Raw genomic sequence first — 19,908 nt, 5'->3', positions numbered from 1 at the left:
TATTTTTCCATTGTTTTCTCTTAAAAATAGTTTTTCTGTCAAGATGTTCAATTCATTCAAAATCCTGTCCATTTAACTGTTGCTGTTTTTCCTTTCTGTAAGCTTTTAGGGACTTTATCTTTTGATCTTCTGAAATGTTATGTGTCTAGGGGTTGAGGGAAGTGCCTAGCATCCTCTACATATGAAGCCTACAAGACAATAAGCCACAGCCATCTGTGTAGTCATTATGCTTGGGGAATATAAAACTGATAATGTAGACGCCTTTGCTCTGCAAAAGTCATGTTCATACTGTCTGCCTCAATTCTTTCACGATTTATTCCTGATTTAGAGGGGGAACACTTGAGACTAAATACCGGATTGCTACAGATTCTATCCATGGGGAAAGATGTGATTATTTGATATACAGGTCTTCAGTGAATTTCTCACATTTCATTCTCACAAACCCAGCCTTTTGGGGGCACTAAGAATCAAAGTCAGGGCCTAAGTACTCCATGATGCACTATCTTTCCTGCACTTCACCCTCTTCTACCCATTGTCAATTTGGGTAGAACCACATCTTCCCAAGCTCTAAGCTCCCTCTGATGCTCTCTCTTTTTAGTCCATCTTTACTACTTGGCATTCTGTCCACTTTCTGTCTTTCATAAACGTATTGAAATCTCTTTTCTGCTGATACTCTCTAATACTGTTTATATCTTCTTTATTTGTTTAATGGAGTCTTGGGGAGCAGTAGCGCTAACATGGTTTTGTTAGTCAGCTACCTTGATCTGGATGTCTATTTCCTTGTTAAATTGTAAAGTTCATTAGTTTTATGATGATTCTTTTGGAAATAGTTGTAGTTAGGGACAACTAGATGTGAGCTGGACAAATCTTCCAATTTATCAATTAGTAGAAAATAGAGGATTCATTAGTGTAGACGTTCTATGAAAGAGCTAGTCGACAGTGATGAAATCTAATTCTCCATTGCTCCCTAACCGTAACAGCCAAACAAAGGATATACATAAAATTAACTCTAATTGAAATTTTTTTGCTGTACTTTATTTGCTTCTATTTTACCCTAATTTCTTTTTGAGTGGATAGCTCTGTTGAGATATTATGGAAAAAGCTTATAATACAATATTCAGCAACAGTCTTTCTTTACCCAGTGTTAGGGTCACAAATGAAAGACAGGAACTTTCCCCTGGGAAAAAATAGATTTTTCCATATACATACTCTAGAACTGGATTCTAATCAACAGCCCTATTGATTTTTTTTCCTTTTTGTCTGTTGTACAGCTACTGGAACAATATTGGCCTGCCATTATATCACATAACCAGTTATTTGGTATTTACCTCACCAGGAGGCCAGGGCCCACTTGGATAGAAGGGGAAGGAAACTGCCAAATTAACTGAGAACTGAATTGCATCTTTGGATTTGTCTAATCTTACAGTCAAATGATCTTTCTTTCTTTCTAGCCTTGCAATTTTCTTGCCAATCCTTTTATGGCCCTGGTGGTTCTAGTTTTGCAGTATTTAAAATTCTGAATTTGAGCCCCAGGCCTTTTACTGTTTTTTCTATTCCTCAGGATTGTTCCAGGCAGTTATTAGGGGCTGAATCTCTCCTGATCACATTGCCAGTGATTAACGTGCCCGTCTAAAGACCTTTGTATCTTAGATGCATCTCTTATCTTGCCTAGCCTTTCTCTTTAAACTTACCAACTGGTCTCTGAGATTTCTCTCCCTCCCTCTTTTCCTCCCCACTATACCCTCTCTCCTGTCCTTCACTCTCTCTCCCTCTCCTTCTCCTTTTATTTGTGTCTTCCTCTCCCTCTTTTTCTCCCTCTCCCTCCTCATGATCCTCCTAACCCGAGCCTTTCAAGTACTTGGATTGAAGGTCTGCACTATCATAGTTCTTGATGTTTATTTTCTATATTCTTAGTTTAGAGGGCCAGTTTTGCATTAAAACTAGTTTGTAATTTACTTCAGCATCAACACAAACAGAATGTGATTCGTGCCTTCCTCAAATCCTCCCCACTGCTTAATTTCTCTCAGATATTTAAAATATTCTTTCCAGAGCCAATAGTCATGTTTCATAATTTTGTCCTTACCTAGTCCTTTCTGGAAAGTTCTCATGATTTCTACTTTCCAGTCATTGGTTACCTCACTCTACTCTTCTTCCATACTTGATCTTGAATACCATTGCCAAATATATTTTTATTTACATATCTTACATGGCCTAGGTATCCATGAAGAACAAAACAAATTTTGTAAAATGCTGATGACAAAGAAATTTTAAAGAGGGGAGAAAGTCCTAGTTTAAAATAAATAGATTACACAAGCAATCTCATTTTGGTCACCTTGCTGCTCTAGCCTAAATTAGTCCAGCTTTATGAAGGTAAACTATAACACAGTTATAGAATTTTCAGTAGCCTTTAAATAATTCATAATCCAGAGGATGTGTTTGAATTTATTTTTTAATCCACAGTGCTGATTTATCATCCGGTCCTACTCACAAATAATAATATTTAGTGATTTCCAAGTATTACGCTGGAGGTGTTTCTCTGTCCTTTAATATACCAAAGTGCTTTAAATTAGCAGACAATTCCTAAGGAAAGGAAGTGACATCCAGTATATATTGTTATCCTTCCCCTTAATTAAATATGCCACTTCTGATTTCACCCATACTTAAAGAGACAAAAAGACTTCAACGAAAGGTCCTCTCTATATGACATATGTACAAACTGGTTTTTGATTTATGCCTGCAGCTGCTATTTGTACAGCCTGTCACTGCCCGTATTTCTGTGCTCAACTTGTGGTCAGCTGAAAGCCTTTCTCCAAAAAAGTTTCCAAATTCCATATTGTTGTATTCCTAGCTGGTCTCTGCTGCTTTTTCCCCCAGCAACCCACAGCTATGCTGTGTTATTTGAAGCTATGCTTTAGTGCATCCTTTACAATATGTCTTGTGTTCTGCCTGCTTGTGGTTAGGCTATAAAGCTTGCCATACCAAAGATGCTTGGGTATCCTTCTGTCAATGCATCTCCCCATATGTCACCAATGAGCATAGTTTCAATGCTGATAGGCCAGCTGACTTCCAAGATCTCAGTAGTGGTGGTCCTCTCTTGCCATTTCACATTAAGCATAGTTCTGACTCTAACAATAAATAGATCAATGAGGTAAAAGTGACATCTGTGGTGGTTATGAATTTCAAAGTCATATAAAAGCTGGACATGCTTGTATTGCCCGTTAGTACAAATCAATTCAAGAAGCTTGTCTTTTTCCACTGCTGTTCTGGATATTAGAAATAGAGTTGACTATAAGACGTAGGATGCTGAAGGAGGGGTGCCTTTCTCATTTCGTTAATAGTCGTGTGTTTATGATAGCTCACCTTTCCCCTTGATATGCATCTTAAACAGATTTCATACTTGTCCTAAGGACAAGTCTAAACACATTCTGAACCTTCTTTGAGGTGTTTAGTGCCTCTAAGAATAAAATTTATATTAAGATATATAAGGCATTATTTGATAAATATTAGGTAACTTGTACAAGCCAAAACTGGGTAATAAAAAGCTAAATATTGAGCTAGTTAGTTATGTGATCTGACACTGATACCACAGTAGGATAATCTTCTTAAGCAGAGATACTGTTTTTTCTAAAATTTTCTATTTTGTGGTAACTTGCTTCATTACCTCTTGTTTGACAGTGATTTTTTTCCAGTCAGACTGCCCAGAAGTCAGTATTCAGAGACTGCTTTTAGTTCTTTATGTGATGTAAAATGTTCATTGTGTTTGGCTTCCATGTTTTGCTTTACTATAAAATTTCACAAATCTTCCAATATATTCCAATATAGCATGGATAGTAAATCCAAGCATCCACATCAGAGCTATCCAAGGAGCCAGTTTCATTTGGTGTATAGGCTTATTGGTACAACTGACTCAGCTGGTTGTATGGCCTGTGGATGATGCTTTGATTGATGTTGAATGTCCTTGTTTGCTTATGCCCAGAAACTGGCACACTGCACCACTGCACTCTGTTCTGCAATCAGCACATACTCTGCCTTTCGTCTTACCGCCGAGTTACAAACTTTTCTGTCTCCTTTCATGAAGTGCTGTCATTGCACTATAAAGAAACTATCTTATTTGCATTTTGTCTATGTATGTTTAAAATACTGTCTAGTTCAGTACCTTCCCCGTGCTGAGTACTCAATATTTTTTTCAAAAGAAAACACTCTGCTTGACCCTCTCCAGACTTCCTGTTTATAATCACAGCATGTTAAGGGTTCTTAATAAGATTAAGAGTGTTCAGTGACACCTTTTGATTCATTTTATATCTATAATGTGTTTACCAGGCTTATTGGGCAATGCTGCCTCACTAATTACTACAGGGATACGCCTATCTTGCTACGGTGGAAGCACTTGAAGATTTTGTTAAGTATTTAAGACACTTAGCTCAGTAGTAGAATGCTTGCCTAGCATGTGCAAAGCCCTATTCGATCCCTAACACTGCAAGAAGAAAAGACTGACATTTCAGAGAATAAATTATTTTATTTTAAAGATTTATTTTGATTGCATGCCCTGTGAAGTCTCAAAGAGAACATTGGATCTCATGAAAGTGGAGTTATGGGCAGTTATGAGCTCCCTAAAATTGGTGCTGGTGACTTAACTTAGTCTTCTGTAAAAACAGCAAGTGCTTTTAGCCACTGTGTCTTCTCTTCAGACCCTCAGAACATACATCAATTTAATGTTTCAGAAAAGTCCCAGCTGATTATTGGTAGATGATGAAATTACATTGGCTGCAATAAGAAAAAACAAGTTAAATAAATTAACTCCAGAATATTGAAAGAGAAAAAATGTAAGTAAATGATGTGCTAATTTTAGAAAGCCTGGTATGTACATGTCTCCTGTTTGAAGAAATTAGATATTGACTTTTTATGAGCATATTACCATTGACAGAAGAAAAGGTGTGAAACACTAGCTGTGCAGGAACCCTGGCTTACTAAGGAAAAGAAAGAGAACATAGCCTCTTCAGTCTATGTTATGAACTACTTACAGAATGGACAATACACAAGTTTTCTTGAAGTGCGACTCAAGGATTATGTGTGTTAAAATCCCCTAAAGAGCAAATTCAGGTCAGATTCTAGGGTTTTACCTCAGGCCTACTCAGTCTAAATTTGGGAGTATGAAGCCCTGGGATTCTGCACTTTAATATTTATATGATGTGATCCTGACTTACAGGGTGTCTCAGTTTTAGGGTCCCAGTGATTTGATTCCTATAAATCATATAGGAAGTAGCCTCCCCCTTCATGGCTGGTCTCTAAAACAGGCCCAATTAGGATGAAACCATACTATGACTTCAAGAAATGAGTTATACTACAGTTTGAATGTGGACTTCCTAAAATTCAGGTATTGCTAATACAATGACATCATCAGGTGGGGGCTTTAAGATTAAATTAGAACATGAGAGTTCCTTCCTTATAAATGGGATTAAGGCCCTATAAAAGAATCTTTGTGAAACAGTCTGTTCTTTCCTTCTACTTTCCACCACACAGCATCCCTTCCTTCTGGAGGGTATATTGGTAAGACACCATCATGGAAATATAGTGCAGCCCTCACCGGTCATCTGAACCTTAATTTTGTCTTTTCAACTTCCACAACTAAGAAAAGAATGTAATTCTGTGCTTTATAAATTACTCAAGTTCAAGTGCGTAGTGATCGCAGCATAAATAGACTAAGATGCTTCAATTATTCTCATAACAGAGAGATATTTATGAGGAACCTACTGTGTGCTAGGGCCAGGGCACTAGTTATACAAAAATGGATGAAATGGGTTCCTTCCCTCAAAAGGCTTGTGAGTCATTTCCTGTGAATCATCTAGTATAATCCAATGTTAGTGATAAAATAAATAGAAAATGAATTGAATTAAATTCATTCTATTCTGTGTGAAATGTATCCAATAAATTTGTGGGTTTTGATATTAGAAAAATATTTGTAGTAGTAATATCTGGAGAGTCACTAACAATAATGTATGTATCCCCTGTGTCTCGCTGTTAACAAATTGTTTCTAGCTGCGATGCCTGTAATCTGCAGGTGCTGTTTACCGTGTAATTTTACCATAAGAAACAAGAATGTAATCACATAATAAAGTGTAAAGAATTAGATTTTCTTCCCCTTGAGCAAAATGCCTGACTGTGGCCAACATTCCTGGTGCTTTCTCCTTGTGCAATAGGAAAGCAATATTCTGAAAGAGAAGGCTATTTTGTTCATATTCTACAACATGCCTCTGGAGGCCATGCTAATGAATGCAAAACTAAAGCTAGAATTCAAACTTCTTGTATGAGAAGCTACTGATTTTTTTGTCTTTACCATTATGCTATATAGAGTATAATTTTCACTCCTGTCTAATTGAGACTCAAATAGGGCACTGTGAATAGGGAATCATTTTGATTAAAAAGGGTTTTGTGTTGTTTTCTTCTCATGTCTGAGAAAATATAACCTATTCAAAGAATTTTCATATTCAAGCAGTCCCTTTCTAATGAACACTTGACTTATGAATATCCTGTACCATCAAAGCTCCTCTTGAGGGGTTTTGAGATACTCCTATACCCGTGGAAGCTGGAATTGTTTCTGCTGTCTGCGTAAGTTCCTTTCTCCCCCATTGCTCCTGTTCTAGAAGCTTGAATTCTTGCAAGCTGTCACCAGACACTTGGGAACAGTTAACATGTGAACAACTTCTCTTTTTGCCACCACCAAGTTATAAGAAAGCACAAAACTCCATACCAGACCTCACACAGAAGTTGTATTTATGAGTACAAGCATCATATTGTAATAACTTAACCTTCCAGTATTTGGGTATAGACAGACTCATATTATAGCCACAATTCAAGCAGAAAACAAGTGATCTCTAACCCAGTCAGTGTGCATCTTGCAGAAAGCACCATTCAAAACTACATTTGCTGCCTGTTTATTATTTTTACATGAGCTTAATTGGTGTTTTAATTAGATGCCAAGCCTGTAGCAGCAAATTTGAAGGATCTAAAAAATATGTCATAGGTGGGTGACTTGAAATCTGTTAGTTGACAGCAAGGTGACAGAAAAGACATTTAAAAACTCAAAAAACAGCTGCAATGAAATACTATTTATCTACTAGAATGAATAAAATAAAAATAACTGACATTACCAAATATTGGTGAAGATGGAGAATACTGGGATTCACAAACTTTGTTGGTGGGCACAAAAAAACACTGCAATCACTCTAGAAAGGTTTTTGACACATCATATAGCCCAGAAGTTCCATTCTTAGGTTCCTTCCAAAAAATATGAAGACATATTCACACAAAACTTACACATCAATGTTCTCATGAGCTTTATTTGTTATAGTCAGAACTGGAAGTAACCCATATATACATCAGTAGGAGGATGCACTTAGGAAAGAATAATAGCCCCTATGCTAAAAGCTCAGGGAGCATCTTGAAAAGAGTGGGGTGAAAAAACGTAAGAGCCAGAGTAGTGGGAAACATTATTTTCTAGACAGAACATGGATATATCACTCATACTCATAGCATCTGTGGTTACCTACATAGGACCTGAACTAAACTGGACCCATTAACATTCCAGCATCTTAGGAGCTATTGGCAGTTAATGGCTTCTGGAGGACCCGTTTTTCTTCGGGGATTTAGCCACTGACCCCAGGCTACATTAATAACATCATACCCATGCATGTGCAAGCAACCCTAATAAAGCTCAAAAGAATTAGAAAAAGAAATAAGAAAAAGAAAGGAATGACACTAGGAAGAAGGCATGTTGGAAAAAGGAGTTTCAGAGGGAATGGGAAGAAGATAAAAGAAGGGAATGAGATGAATATAATGAAAATACATTATATACATGTGTGAAATCATCAAAAATAAAATTTAAAACAAAATTTATTTATTTATTTTACATACCAACCACAGTTTCCCCTCCCTCCTCTCCTCTCATTCCTTCCCCCTACCTGCCTTCTACCCCACTTCCATCCACTCATCCTCCAACTCCATTCAGAAGGAGTAAAGCCTCCCATGGGAGTAAACAAAGCAGGGTATATCAAGTTGAGGCAGGACCAAGCCCCTCCCCCTTGTATCAAGGCTGGGCAGGGCATCCCAGTAGGTTCCAAAGAACCAGCTCATGCATCAGATACAGATCCTGGTCCCACTGCTAGAGGCCCCACAAAAGATGAACCTACACAACTGTCACCCAGATGCAGAGGTCCTAGGTCAGTCCTATGCTGGCTCCCTAACTGTTGGTCCAGAGTCCATGAGCTCCCACAAGCTCAGATCAGCTATCTCTGTGGGTTTTCCCATCATGATGTTGACACTCTATCCCCTCCCCATTCATATAACCCCTCCTCCCTCTCTTTGACTGGACTTCTGGAGCTTAGCCCAATGCTTAGCTGTGGATCTCTGTATCTGCTTCCATCAGTTTATAGATGAAGGCTCTATGGTGACATTTAGGATAATCACCAGTATGTTTACAGGGTGAAGACCAGTTTAGGCACTGTCTCTCCTATTGTGAGGAGTCTTAACGGGGGTCATCCTTGTGGGTTCCTGGGATTTTCCCTGGCACCAAGTTTCTCCCTAACCCCATAATTGACCCCTCTATCAAGGTATCTCTTTCATTACTCTCCCGCTCTGTCCTACCCCCAACTCGACCATCCTGATTCCTCGTGTTCCCATCCCCCATCCTCTCCCCTCTTCCCCCACCCACAGTTTACCCAGGACATCTCATCTATTTCTTCTTCACAGGGCAATCGAGGCATTCCTTTTAGGGTCCTTCTTGTTACTTAGCTTTTCTTTGACTAAGGATTGTAGCCTGGTTGTCCTTTGCTTTGTATCTAATATCCACTTATGAGTGAGAACATACTGTGTTTGTCTTTCTGGGTCTGAGTTACCTCACTCAGGGTGATTTTTCCTAGTTCCATCCGTTTGCCTACAAATCTCATGATGTCACTGTTTTTAACAGACGAGTAATATGCCATTGTGTAAATGTACTACATTTTCTTTAGCCGTTCTTGGTTGAGGGGCATCTAGGTTATTTCCAGGTTCTGGCTATTATGAATAATGCCACCTTAAACATAGTTGAGCAAGTGTCATTGTAGTATGATTGAGCATCCTTTGGTTATATGTCCAAGAGTGGTATTGCTGGGTCTTAAGGTAGATTGATTACCAGTTTTCTGAGAAACCACCATATTGATTTCCAAAGTGGCTGTACAAGTTTGTATTCCAACCATCAATGGAGGAGTGTTCACCTTACTCCACATCCTTCCCAACATAGGCTATCATTAGCATTTTTATCTTAGGCATTCTGACAGGTGTAAGAGTTGTAAAAAAAAAATTTAAAGGACAGATTCTTACAATAAAATGTGTTAATAAATTTATGCTGAATCAACAGCAGGGGGTCATACTACTCATTACTCAAAGATAATGGAATGCTTATACATATAGCAACAGTAAAGTAATGTCATAAACATTGAATGAAAACTTCTGTTAACTCGTATATGAGAGTTTAGGATGGGAGAAAACAAACTGTGATGATAGAAATAAGAACTGCAGTTGACTTGACAGAAGATACTAGAGAATGAAGGAATGGAAGGGAAACATCTAGTCATGGAAATGTTCTGTCTTGAGCTGGGTAGAAGTACAAGGTTGTACAAATGTGTGTACATTTATCTAATCTCTTGATTTAGAATTGCATTTCATTATAGGCAAAAATATATCTCCAATTTCATCAAGGCAAAACATAACAGGAATGGAAAAATCCTTCATATGACTCCCTGCTGTTGATCCAACATAAATTCCTTGATATGACCTAATTCCATAATACTTAATACCCCTTGTTCATTTCTCACTGTTCCTCTCCACCTCCTATCACTCATTCTATGTTACTTGTAGTTTTTGAAATGGTATTCTCCTTTTCCTCTGAGACTTTAAACACAGCACTTTTTTATTTCCCATTTGTCACTAAATCCTTGACATCATTCAGGACTTGTAATGTTAACATCTCCTCTAAGAAGCCTCATTTATTAACAATCTATATTTGGTGCTTCCTCTTTGCCCCCAGACAATCTTAGGCTCCTTTTTTAACAAAGCATGTATTTATCTGTAATGAAATTATAAAAACAAAACCCCCTCAGGATAGTAGACTGGGCTCATTTAGTGTACAAGCAAATAGGCCTACACTTATTCTGCAAGTAAAAAGTAAAACTAAATTCTATCCATGATAGCCCAAGTTCTATTACTCAAAGTTATAAAAAAAAAATCAAAAAACAAAAGCTTGTTCTATCCCAAGATTATTGGTAGTCTTTTTGGTTTGAGGGTTTGTTTGAGTTTTTATTTTGTTTGTTTAGTTTCCAGACCAGGTTTTATTAAGTAACATAGCCTGACTTTGGTTCATTATCTTCTGCCTCAGCTTCCAGCATGCTGGGATTACAAATATTGGCTACCACACCAGGCGTGTTTGAGATTTTATTTTAAATACTAAATTGATTTTATATTACTAGTGTGTATTAGCTTATTTATACGGTTGTTTAAGTGACATTTCTGTGGACCTGTTCAGATTTATGCCGATTCTACAGGAAACTACATTTTATATTCCAGTCTAGTGACTCCAAAATACTAATCATTTGAAACATGTGAAACTTCTGATATTCAATTGTATGTTCCGTGGGTGCATGTGTGTGTATAGATGCATGTGTGAATGTGTGCATGTGGAAGCTCCCCAGTATTGGAATTACAAGTGCAGACTACTGCATTTAGCTATTTTATGTGTGGCCTGAAGATTGAATTTAGGTCCTCATGGTTTCCTGACCAACTGAGCTATCTCCCAAACCCCAATTATTTTGCATGCAAAAATGTGTGTTAACTTTTTTTTATTTTTTGACAATTTCTTACATGTATACAATGTACTATAATCATATTCTCTGATGTGGGAGTCCTCTCTGTATCCTGTGACTATGTCTTATTGCCATTGGTTAATAAAGAAGCTGCGTTGGCCTATGGCAGGACAGAGTATAGGTAAACAGGGATACTAAACCGAAAGCAGGGGAAAAGAAGGCAAAGTTAGGCAGTTGCCATGTAGCTGCTGAAGGAGAAAGATACCAGAACCTTACTGGTAAACTACAAGCCTCATGGCAAAATATAAAATGATAGAAATGGGTTAATTTAAGATGTAAGAGCTTGCTAGGACTATGCCTAAGCCATTGACCAAACTGTGCTGTAATTAATATAGTTTCTGTGTGATTATTCGAGTCTGGGTGGCCAGGAAACACAAGTACAGTCTCTGTTTACAGTTCTCTTTCTGTTATCCTCTCTTATTCCCACTCCTGATGACTCCGTTCTTCCTCCAAGCTGGTCCCCCTCCAACTTTCATGTCTACTTTGTGATACACTGAGTTTAATTGGGCTGGATTTACTGGACTATGGCAACTTACCAGAGGCTATACTACTGAAGAAAAAAAAACTCTCCTTCTCCCAACAGCCTAACTGCCAATAGTTCCTCAGGGAGGGTGCTGGAATCTCATGAGCCTCTCCCCATACATAATGGAATATTGAAGGACCCAATCTTGTATTGATAACCACAGCTACTATATGTTCATATATATAATGGGCATGTCATATACAGAAGGCAATATTTCACAACACTCTTCCCTATCTTCTAGCTAAGATGTTGCCTGGACCTTGGAGAGAGTAATATAGAGTACTGTTTAGGAATAAGCACTCAACAGTCGCTTTTATCTACACTTTAGCCAGTTATGAGTCACTGCACTAACTTCTAACTACTGAACCAAACCTTCTCTAAAGACTGAGAGAACCACTAGTCTATAGATATCAGTATACATACTTAGAAGGCAATTTAGGTGCATGGTCATTTAGCAAATCAAGATAGTAAGCTTCTCCCTAGGACCTGTGACTTCCCCAACCATGGGCTTTTGACCGGGTTTCAACTACCAGGCATGCATTTCCTCCTGTGGGGTAGGCCTCAAATCCAATCAAAAAGTTATTGGTTGCCGTCAACTATTGCACCAGTGGACATATCTTATCTTAATGGTCAGTTTTTTGTGTGTAGGGTGACAAAGACCATTGATGATAATTTTTCTTCCTAAACAGCCTGCATAGCAACTTCCAGTACTATAAATGTTAGGCAGCAGGGAGGATGCTTCTAACTGATTTTCAGATTGATTCTGTGTGTCCCCTAACCTAAGTGTGTGTTGTATTCAGCAATAGGGTCTTAACCATCTAGTTCTAGAAGATAACCAAGAGCAATGGCAACAGCCTATATTGTTTTAGGAGAATCTGGGGGCTTTCTGGAAAATGACTATTTCAAGTGGGTCAACCTAAATGTTTTTAAATATGATATGATTAATAATCTATAGATTACACATATTCATTTATTGTTTGATAGTTAATCACTGAATCCTCTTAGATGTCTGTGCCTTAAGGCTACTGGATAGAATTGTTTAACACAAACAATAAATCATAGGTATTTGAAGAAAGTTTGTGTAAACTGTTAGGGTTTTCTTGGGTCCAACCCAGTTTTTTAAGTAGAAATTCACCAGACATGAGGACTCTGGAATTATTATTTTTTCCGAATGACAATAGAATGTTTCAAAATAATGTACTTAAAATAGCAATATCTAACACTTATTGAGTATGTATTACATGAAATGGTTACTGTGATGATCCTACAACTGCTTTATGAATAAAGTGCTATTATCATCCCTGTTTTCAAATGAGGAAATTAAAACTGAAGAAACTTGTTCAAGGTTACATGGATAGCAAGTGATAGCACTGGGTTTAGAATCACTCAAGTCTAAAACTCTGTCCATTGTTTACCTTAGGCACATCTTTTCACCTCAAAGATATACTTAAGCTATGATTATTGTTAGTGAAAGCAGATCCATTCACATAAAAACATATTATATTGCTATAAGCAATGGTTATAAGACATTAGAGGACCAAATATTAGAATGAGGACCTTTTAATGCAAGACTTACTTTTTTCAGATACATTACTGTATAAAAACTTAGTAACTGAGTGATAACTAGTTTAGGTTTCCCTTTAAAACTAACGGAATAGGGAAAATAGTCTACTGTTGTTGTTTTTCATTGAACTGAGTCTTATAGAGCACATGTTCTGATGGGGGTTGGGAAAGGCAGTGGACTAGTGTGCACTTTATCATGACTTAACTCCTAGAAGAGAGTTGACATACATGACACCTCACAGTTGGGTTCTCCCCACTCTAGAAACAAATTAAAAGCAGAGCAAAAGTAAGAAATATGGCAAAAATCCGATGTATATGATAATAAAGTCCAAGGGGTAATAGAAAATCCAAGGCTAGTTCTGGATAGCCATCAGCAATGTGGGAGGAGTATTAGAAGTTTGTGGACAGATGGTAACCTAAGGGATTTCTCATAGCTATTCAGAGTGGAATAGAGAGGCTTTGGCGATTAACAAGTTTCATGCCTACATGATTAGAATAATAATGATTCCATGATTGGAAAAGTGGGGGTAATGATTCCATTCATTGGAAAAGTGGAAGGAAAGATGTGCTCAGATTTTAGATATGTTGAATTTAAGGGAAAGAAGGACTATCTGTTGAAAGACAGCTAGTTGGTTTCTTATGTTGGCTATAGCTAACATAAGACATATCTACTTATTAATTTTACAGATGGCGCTCCTGAATTTCTTCTTTCCTGATGAAAAGGCATATTCTGAAGAGGAAAGTAGGCGTGTTCGCCGCAATAAAAGAAGCAAAAGTGGTGAAGGAGCAGATGGTGAGTCTACTCAAGTGATCCCTTATCACTCTGACTTTTGAAATGTTAATAAAAACCCTCTTTAGTGCTCTTGTGTTATCCGAAGATCACTGATTTCTCCAGCCTACCCTGCTGAGCAGTCCTTTACCGTAGAACTAACAATGGAAGGATCCTCTAACCCCAGATACGCTCAGTCCCTTTTCAGTATGCTTGGAGGACCATGGTAGCCGAGGGCCATGGTAGCATTTATGTCCCTAAAGGGCACTCTCCCTAAAGACATACCATATTTGCCATGTCCACCAAGATAATTTAATCCTATTTTTGGAACTGATAGTGTTTTGCCAGTCTATCATTTATATGGTGCATTATTTCCGATGATAATTATAACAATTTTGGCATCTGTTACTATGTCCAAATATAAACTAAAGCATGTATCATTACTCTGTAAGTTCCTTGAAGACAAGGATCCAGTTCTTTTTATATGACCTTAGAATTTGGTATAATATTTGCCTCACTGTGTTGTAATAGAACTCGACAGTGTTTACTATCCCTTCAGCTAGGCAGTGATTTACCCGTGAAAACCATTGCCATTGTGGGTGTAATAGCTTTGAGTTAACTAGTAGTACATTCAGTTGGATGACAAAATGTTGAGGTAGCTCCTGGGCAAGTCTTTGATTCGCTGTATTTCAATGTTACTCTGTCAGTTGACAGAACACTACCCCTTTGGCCAGAGGTTTATAGGAAACATAGCTCTGGGCTGTTGAAAAGCCATCTGGATTCAAAGACAGTGTGTCTGGCTACATCTGCTGATGATATGTGTCTATAGGGGGTTACAAAGCAATATGATTTTATAAAGATGAAAATGAGATTTTTAAGCTGACATTTGTCAATGTGAGTAGGGGCCAATGATTGAAGCAGTTCCAAAAAGTGGAATCAATTGAAGATACAGGGCTAGTACTGCCTTAGAGTTAAGGATAAAGCGTACCTGGGGATCATAGAATTGTCTACGATATTTAACCTTTCGCCTAAGAGGCTATAAAACCATTTCTTTAGATGTGATGAGTGTCTCATTTGGTTAAAAGGTGACAAGCCAATCCAAGTCTCCTTTTGAAAGCCATTCTTGTTATTCTGCCAACTATGTACTGTGTTTTTCCAACACATCCTTCAAATATTTACTGAGTAAATACAGCCAATTTATATCACACTAGGCTAGAAGCGGTAAGAATATCTGTGTTTGTTTGGTTAATGTCTATATTCTTACTGCCTAGAAAAGAACTTGATACATGACAGACCTCAATGAATATTTCTTGTTCCCCAGGGGGGGCTTTACTTCGATAGCACAGATAAACAGAAAACAAAGTTTGTGTTGATAAGTGCTGTGAGGAAACCTACAGCAATGAGACAGGGAGACTGGTAATAATAGGGTATACTATAAGGTGATCAAGGGCGGGCTCTGTGATAAGGGAGCAGTTGAGAAGGACCTGAGGGAAATGAAGGTAAGCCAAGTAGATTTCTGAGGGGAAAAAGCAGCCAGAATCAAAACAAAACAAACCTCCCCTGAAACAGAGAATGCATGGTGTGTTTCAGGAAGATCAGCAGGACTGGGATGAGAGTAAGAGAAATAAAGGCAATGAGGGCAGGCAGTAAAACTCACTCTACAGCCTTAGAGCCTGGGGAGCCAAGGTCTTTACTGGCTTCTTGGTCCTAGTTTCTTATTCCTCTTGCAGTGGTGGGGGGGGGTATTGAATGAGTCTGAAGAGAAATGACAAGATTTGACTTGTATTTTAACAGAATCCTTCTGACTTCTCTATTGAAAATGATTTAGAAAGAGTAGGAAAAGAGAGACCCAAAGGGGACAATATCCAGGCAAGAGATGATAGTGGCTTAGAATAGTGTGGAAGCTTATTGTTGGTAGGAAATGGTATGATTCTAGAAGTATTTTGAAGAAATGGCTAATCAGATTTTGCGATTTATCAAAGAATATGAAAGACGGAGAAGAGCTGAGAATGACCTCGAGAGTTTGGGATATAAAGAACGAAATGAGTAGAATTTGCTATTTCTGAGGTGGAGAAGAAAGGGGAGGAGATATATAGAGGTGTGGGGAGTGAGTTCAGAATTTAGAAGTTAGACTAGCGGGAGAAGAGGGGATGGGTAGAAGAGGGAGGGTACCAGTGATGAATACAGCCAAAGTACATGGCATACTTAAAGAAATTGTCTTTCTGAAATTTGGTCACAATGTACAATGAATATATATTAGTATTTTTAATTAAAAAGACCAAAACATAAAAGAATTTATTTAGGCCTGTTAAATTTGGGTTGCCTGTTTAGACTGCCAAACAGATATAATTCAACATCACTATCTCAAGATAATGAGCTGACTCTGTTTTATACAAATAAAGAAAAAAAAGTGAGTCTATCAGCAATTAATATTAAATCCATAGTTATTTGATATGTTACAGTACAAATTAAGATACCTATCTCGTTTCCCTCACAAGTGTCAAAGAAAAGTGATTTGCCTTAAGTAGTTAAGAAATTATTTCAGAAGGAAAACATTTTTCAAAGATTCAAAACAGGAAGAAGGGCCAGCAGGATGGCTCCACAGTTAACGGTGCTTACTACAAGGCTGACAGTCTGAGTTCACCCCAAGGGTCCACATGACAGAAGGAAAGAATCCACTTGTGCAAGTTGTTCTCTGACCTCCACTTGTTTCTTAGCAGGTGCATGTGTCATACACACACGCACACACACACAGACACTAAAAACAGAAACCTTTAAAACATAGCAGGAAACAACGGTTGGAAATTTGTTTTAGTTTTGTCACCTCTAGTCCTCAGACTGCTTCAGTTCCCCAGCTAGTTTACAGTTAGTCAGTAAGGTTTCTAGATGCAATTGAAAAGAATGAAAACATGAACAAGGCCTCAGGGAAGCTTACAGAGAAATTTTGGTAAAGGAGCTGATAGATTTATAGGCAATAGATAAGGGTGAGCACATATAGGGTGATGTGGTGGGTTCCTAGATTTTTATATAAGATTGACAGCATTTCTCCCCAAAAGAGAGAATATTAGCTGAGGAAATATTTCCATAATACTGACCTGTAGGCAAGTCCGTGAGGTATTAATGATTAAGGATTGATGTGGGAGGGCCCAGCTCACTGTGGACTGGTGAGCAAGCAAGTTGAACAAGTCATGAAGAGCAAGCCACTAAGTAGCATTCTTTCATGGCCTCTGCTGCAGTTCTTACTTCCAGGGTCCTGACCTGACTGCCTGTCCTGGCTGTCCCACAGTCAGGGAGTGTGACCTGAGAGGTGGAAGAAGAAATAAATCCTTTTCTCCCCAGGTTGCTTTTCATCATGATGTTTTATTATACCAATAGAATCCAGAACTAAGACACTGACTTTCCTGGTCCATTGGTCTCTTAAACTAGGTGATTAGAAGCATAATATAGGCACTGTCTATCTTGCCTTCAAGAGACAAGCAGAGCCATAAAGATGACTCAAAGAGTAAAGGCACTTGCTGCCAAGTCTGAAGACCTGAGTTTAATGTTCTGTGCCTACATTTGACAGGAGGAGAGAACTGACTCCTAAAATTTATTCTCTTCCCTTCACACGTGTGCACGCGCACATACACGGGCATGTGTGCACGCACACACACACACATACACACACATATATACATATTTTTTATATATGGAGAGAGAAGGGGGACTGGAGAACTGGCTCAGCACTAAAGAGCATTTGCTGCTTTTACGAAAGACCTAGGTTTAATTCCCACACTGGGCAGCTCACAATCACGTGCAACTCCTATTGCAGCTGATCTGACACCCTCTTCTGACCTCTGAGGGTACATCCATTCATGCATTGTACTACATTACACTCAGGTACACACATACATGTAAAATTAATTAATTAACATAATAAACATTAACTTCTCTTTTAAAAATACATCTGTCTCCAGGATGTATTTCTAACCCACAATTTAAAAATGTTTGGATTCATCTGTTTCTCAATTCTGAGTACTCTAAGTGAAGGCATTGATTCGTAAATAGCAATCACAAGCACAAGGTTATTTTCTCTCCAATACAAATTTTGTGATGTTATAGCAAATCTTGAAAATGAATTTCTTTTTGTTTTATATTTAAAATTTTATTAGCATAGATGCTTTTCCTGCAAGTATGTCTGTCTATGCACCATGTGTGTATAGTTCCCATGGAGATCAGAATTGGTGTCAAGTCCCCTGAAACTGGCAATACAGAATGTTATTAGATGTCATGTGGTTGCTGGGAATTGAACCCCGGTTGTCTGCATGAGCAGCCAGCTTCTGTTCTACATATCTATATTAAATTCATTTCTCTTGAGTTGGTCAGAATTTTTCTGAATAGTTTTTGAGTATCTGTGATTGCGGGGTCCTTGTTGTTCTATAAGAAAAGCATGATCATTTTCTGGTATATTCTGAGGCACAATACATACAGAAATCTGTGTCAATATTTCCTGATTAAGCCCATTCTCTGAAGTCATAATTGCTCTGAGCAACTTGCTTAGCCATCTCTTGCAGGGAACTACATGAACTATAGAATGTATTCAGGGGCTCGTGAGGTCTTAAAATCTGATAATGTATACCAAGGATTATCAAGGAGTTTCCATAGTTTACAAATACTATTTTTTAAACATTTTGTTCTCTTCCTATAGGATCAACCTCAGGAATCAATGAAAAAAATCAATTAATGTCTCTCCACAACCTTCTTTCCCTAGTATTCCTGTCTTCCTAAATGAAAGAGAGGTGCAGGATAGTATGATAGGAAAGGAACTTGAACAAGTTGCAGTCTGTAGATTCTAATCCTGATATCCCCAGTATATTATCTGCCTGTGATCTTGGAGAAGTCACATTTCTCTGAGCTTCCATTTTCTTGTCTATAAAATTGCGACGATGAACCTGGCTTAAGTCATGCAGTTACTGTATTGATCCAAAGTGTCGATGTATTAAAAAAAAATAACCTTTGGAAAATACTAAATACTGGTACTTTGTTCTCTCAAGCATTGTTATTATTCTAGTAGACAACAATTGTAATTCAGCAGTGATGCTGTATTTCAGCAAAATGCTCTTTCTTCTCATTGGTGTTATTCCTTAAAATAGCCCAAAGGAGCCATGGGCTGGAAGACTTTAGGCCTCAGATTCTGGCCTACCTCGTCACAACAAATGGTTGATCACAGCTGCGCATTTTTCCATGTCACTTCCTCACTCTACCTGTCCATCTGTGTCCATCTGTCTACCTATAATGTGTTTGTGTGTGTGTCCATCCCATCTTTTATCATAACTAAGTAAAACTATAACTATCCAGTCTTCAATTCCATCAAAGACTCCAGAAGGATATAATATTACCTAAGTAAACAAGAAATAAGCAACTTCCAAACTCTAGAAATAACAGAGACATCTCACTGTCTGGACAGTCTCCCAAAGCTCCTTTGTACCATTGGGGCATCCATCTTTGGTCTTCAGGCCCATAGTTTCCAGCAGACATTTCCATGAAGCAGGAAATTTCAAAGACAGTTCAGTCACTATCTGCTGTGTCCTGCAGAATGTCTCACAGACTCTTTCATGAATCAGGAACCCCGAAAGACCATCTCACCTTTAGGCAAGTTCAGCAGCCCTCTCTCTCTGCGGGTTCTCAGTGTCCAGTTTATGCAACAGTCCAGGCAAGAGCAGTTTCTTGCCCAAATGGCTATCAAACTCCATAAGGAGCCTCTTCAATGCCCAGTGTCCTTTTTTTTCTTTTATTTATTTATTTATTTATTTGTTTGTTTGTTTATTAAAGATTTCTGTCTCTTCCCCGACATCGCCTCCCATTTCCCTCCCCCTCCCCCAATCAAGTCCCCCTCCCTCGTCAGCCCAAAAAGCAATCAGGGTTCCCTGCCCTGTGGGAAGTCCAAGGACCACCCACCTCCATCCAGGTCTAGTAAGGTGAGCATCCAAACTGCCTAGGCTCCCACAAAGTCAATACGTGCAATAGGATCAAAAACCCATTGCCATTGTTCTTGAGGTCTCAGTAGTCCTCATTGTCCGCTATGTTCAGCGAGTCCGGTTTTATCCCAGGCTTTTTCAGACCCAGGCCAGCTGGCCTTGGGAGTTCCCGATAGAACATCCCCATTGTCTCAGTGTGTGGGT

General features: G+C 38.3%; 1 protein-coding gene across 6 annotated transcripts in view; it reads left to right on the top strand.

Annotated features, from left to right (window-relative positions):
- Positions 1-19,908, top strand: part of Eda (ectodysplasin A) — a 376,644-nt gene that overhangs the window by 273,598 nt on the left and 83,138 nt on the right. For all 6 annotated transcript variants that reach the window (XM_050119668.1, XM_050119666.1, XM_050119669.1 and 3 more), the window contains exon 2: positions 13,666-13,771. In XM_050119668.1, coding sequence (XP_049975625.1) covers positions 13,666-13,771 — 106 coding nt within the window. The remainder of the gene's footprint in view (positions 1-13,665; positions 13,772-19,908) is intronic.

This window comes from Alexandromys fortis, unplaced genomic scaffold (genome assembly GCF_014885135.2).
Source record: "Alexandromys fortis isolate MF-2015 unplaced genomic scaffold, M_Fortis_MF-2015_v1.1 scaffold_155, whole genome shotgun sequence".
NCBI classification, from domain to species: Eukaryota; Metazoa; Chordata; class Mammalia; order Rodentia; family Cricetidae; genus Alexandromys; species Alexandromys fortis.
Note: the sequence above shows the minus strand (reverse complement) of the source record. Positions and strands in the feature narration are given on the sequence as shown.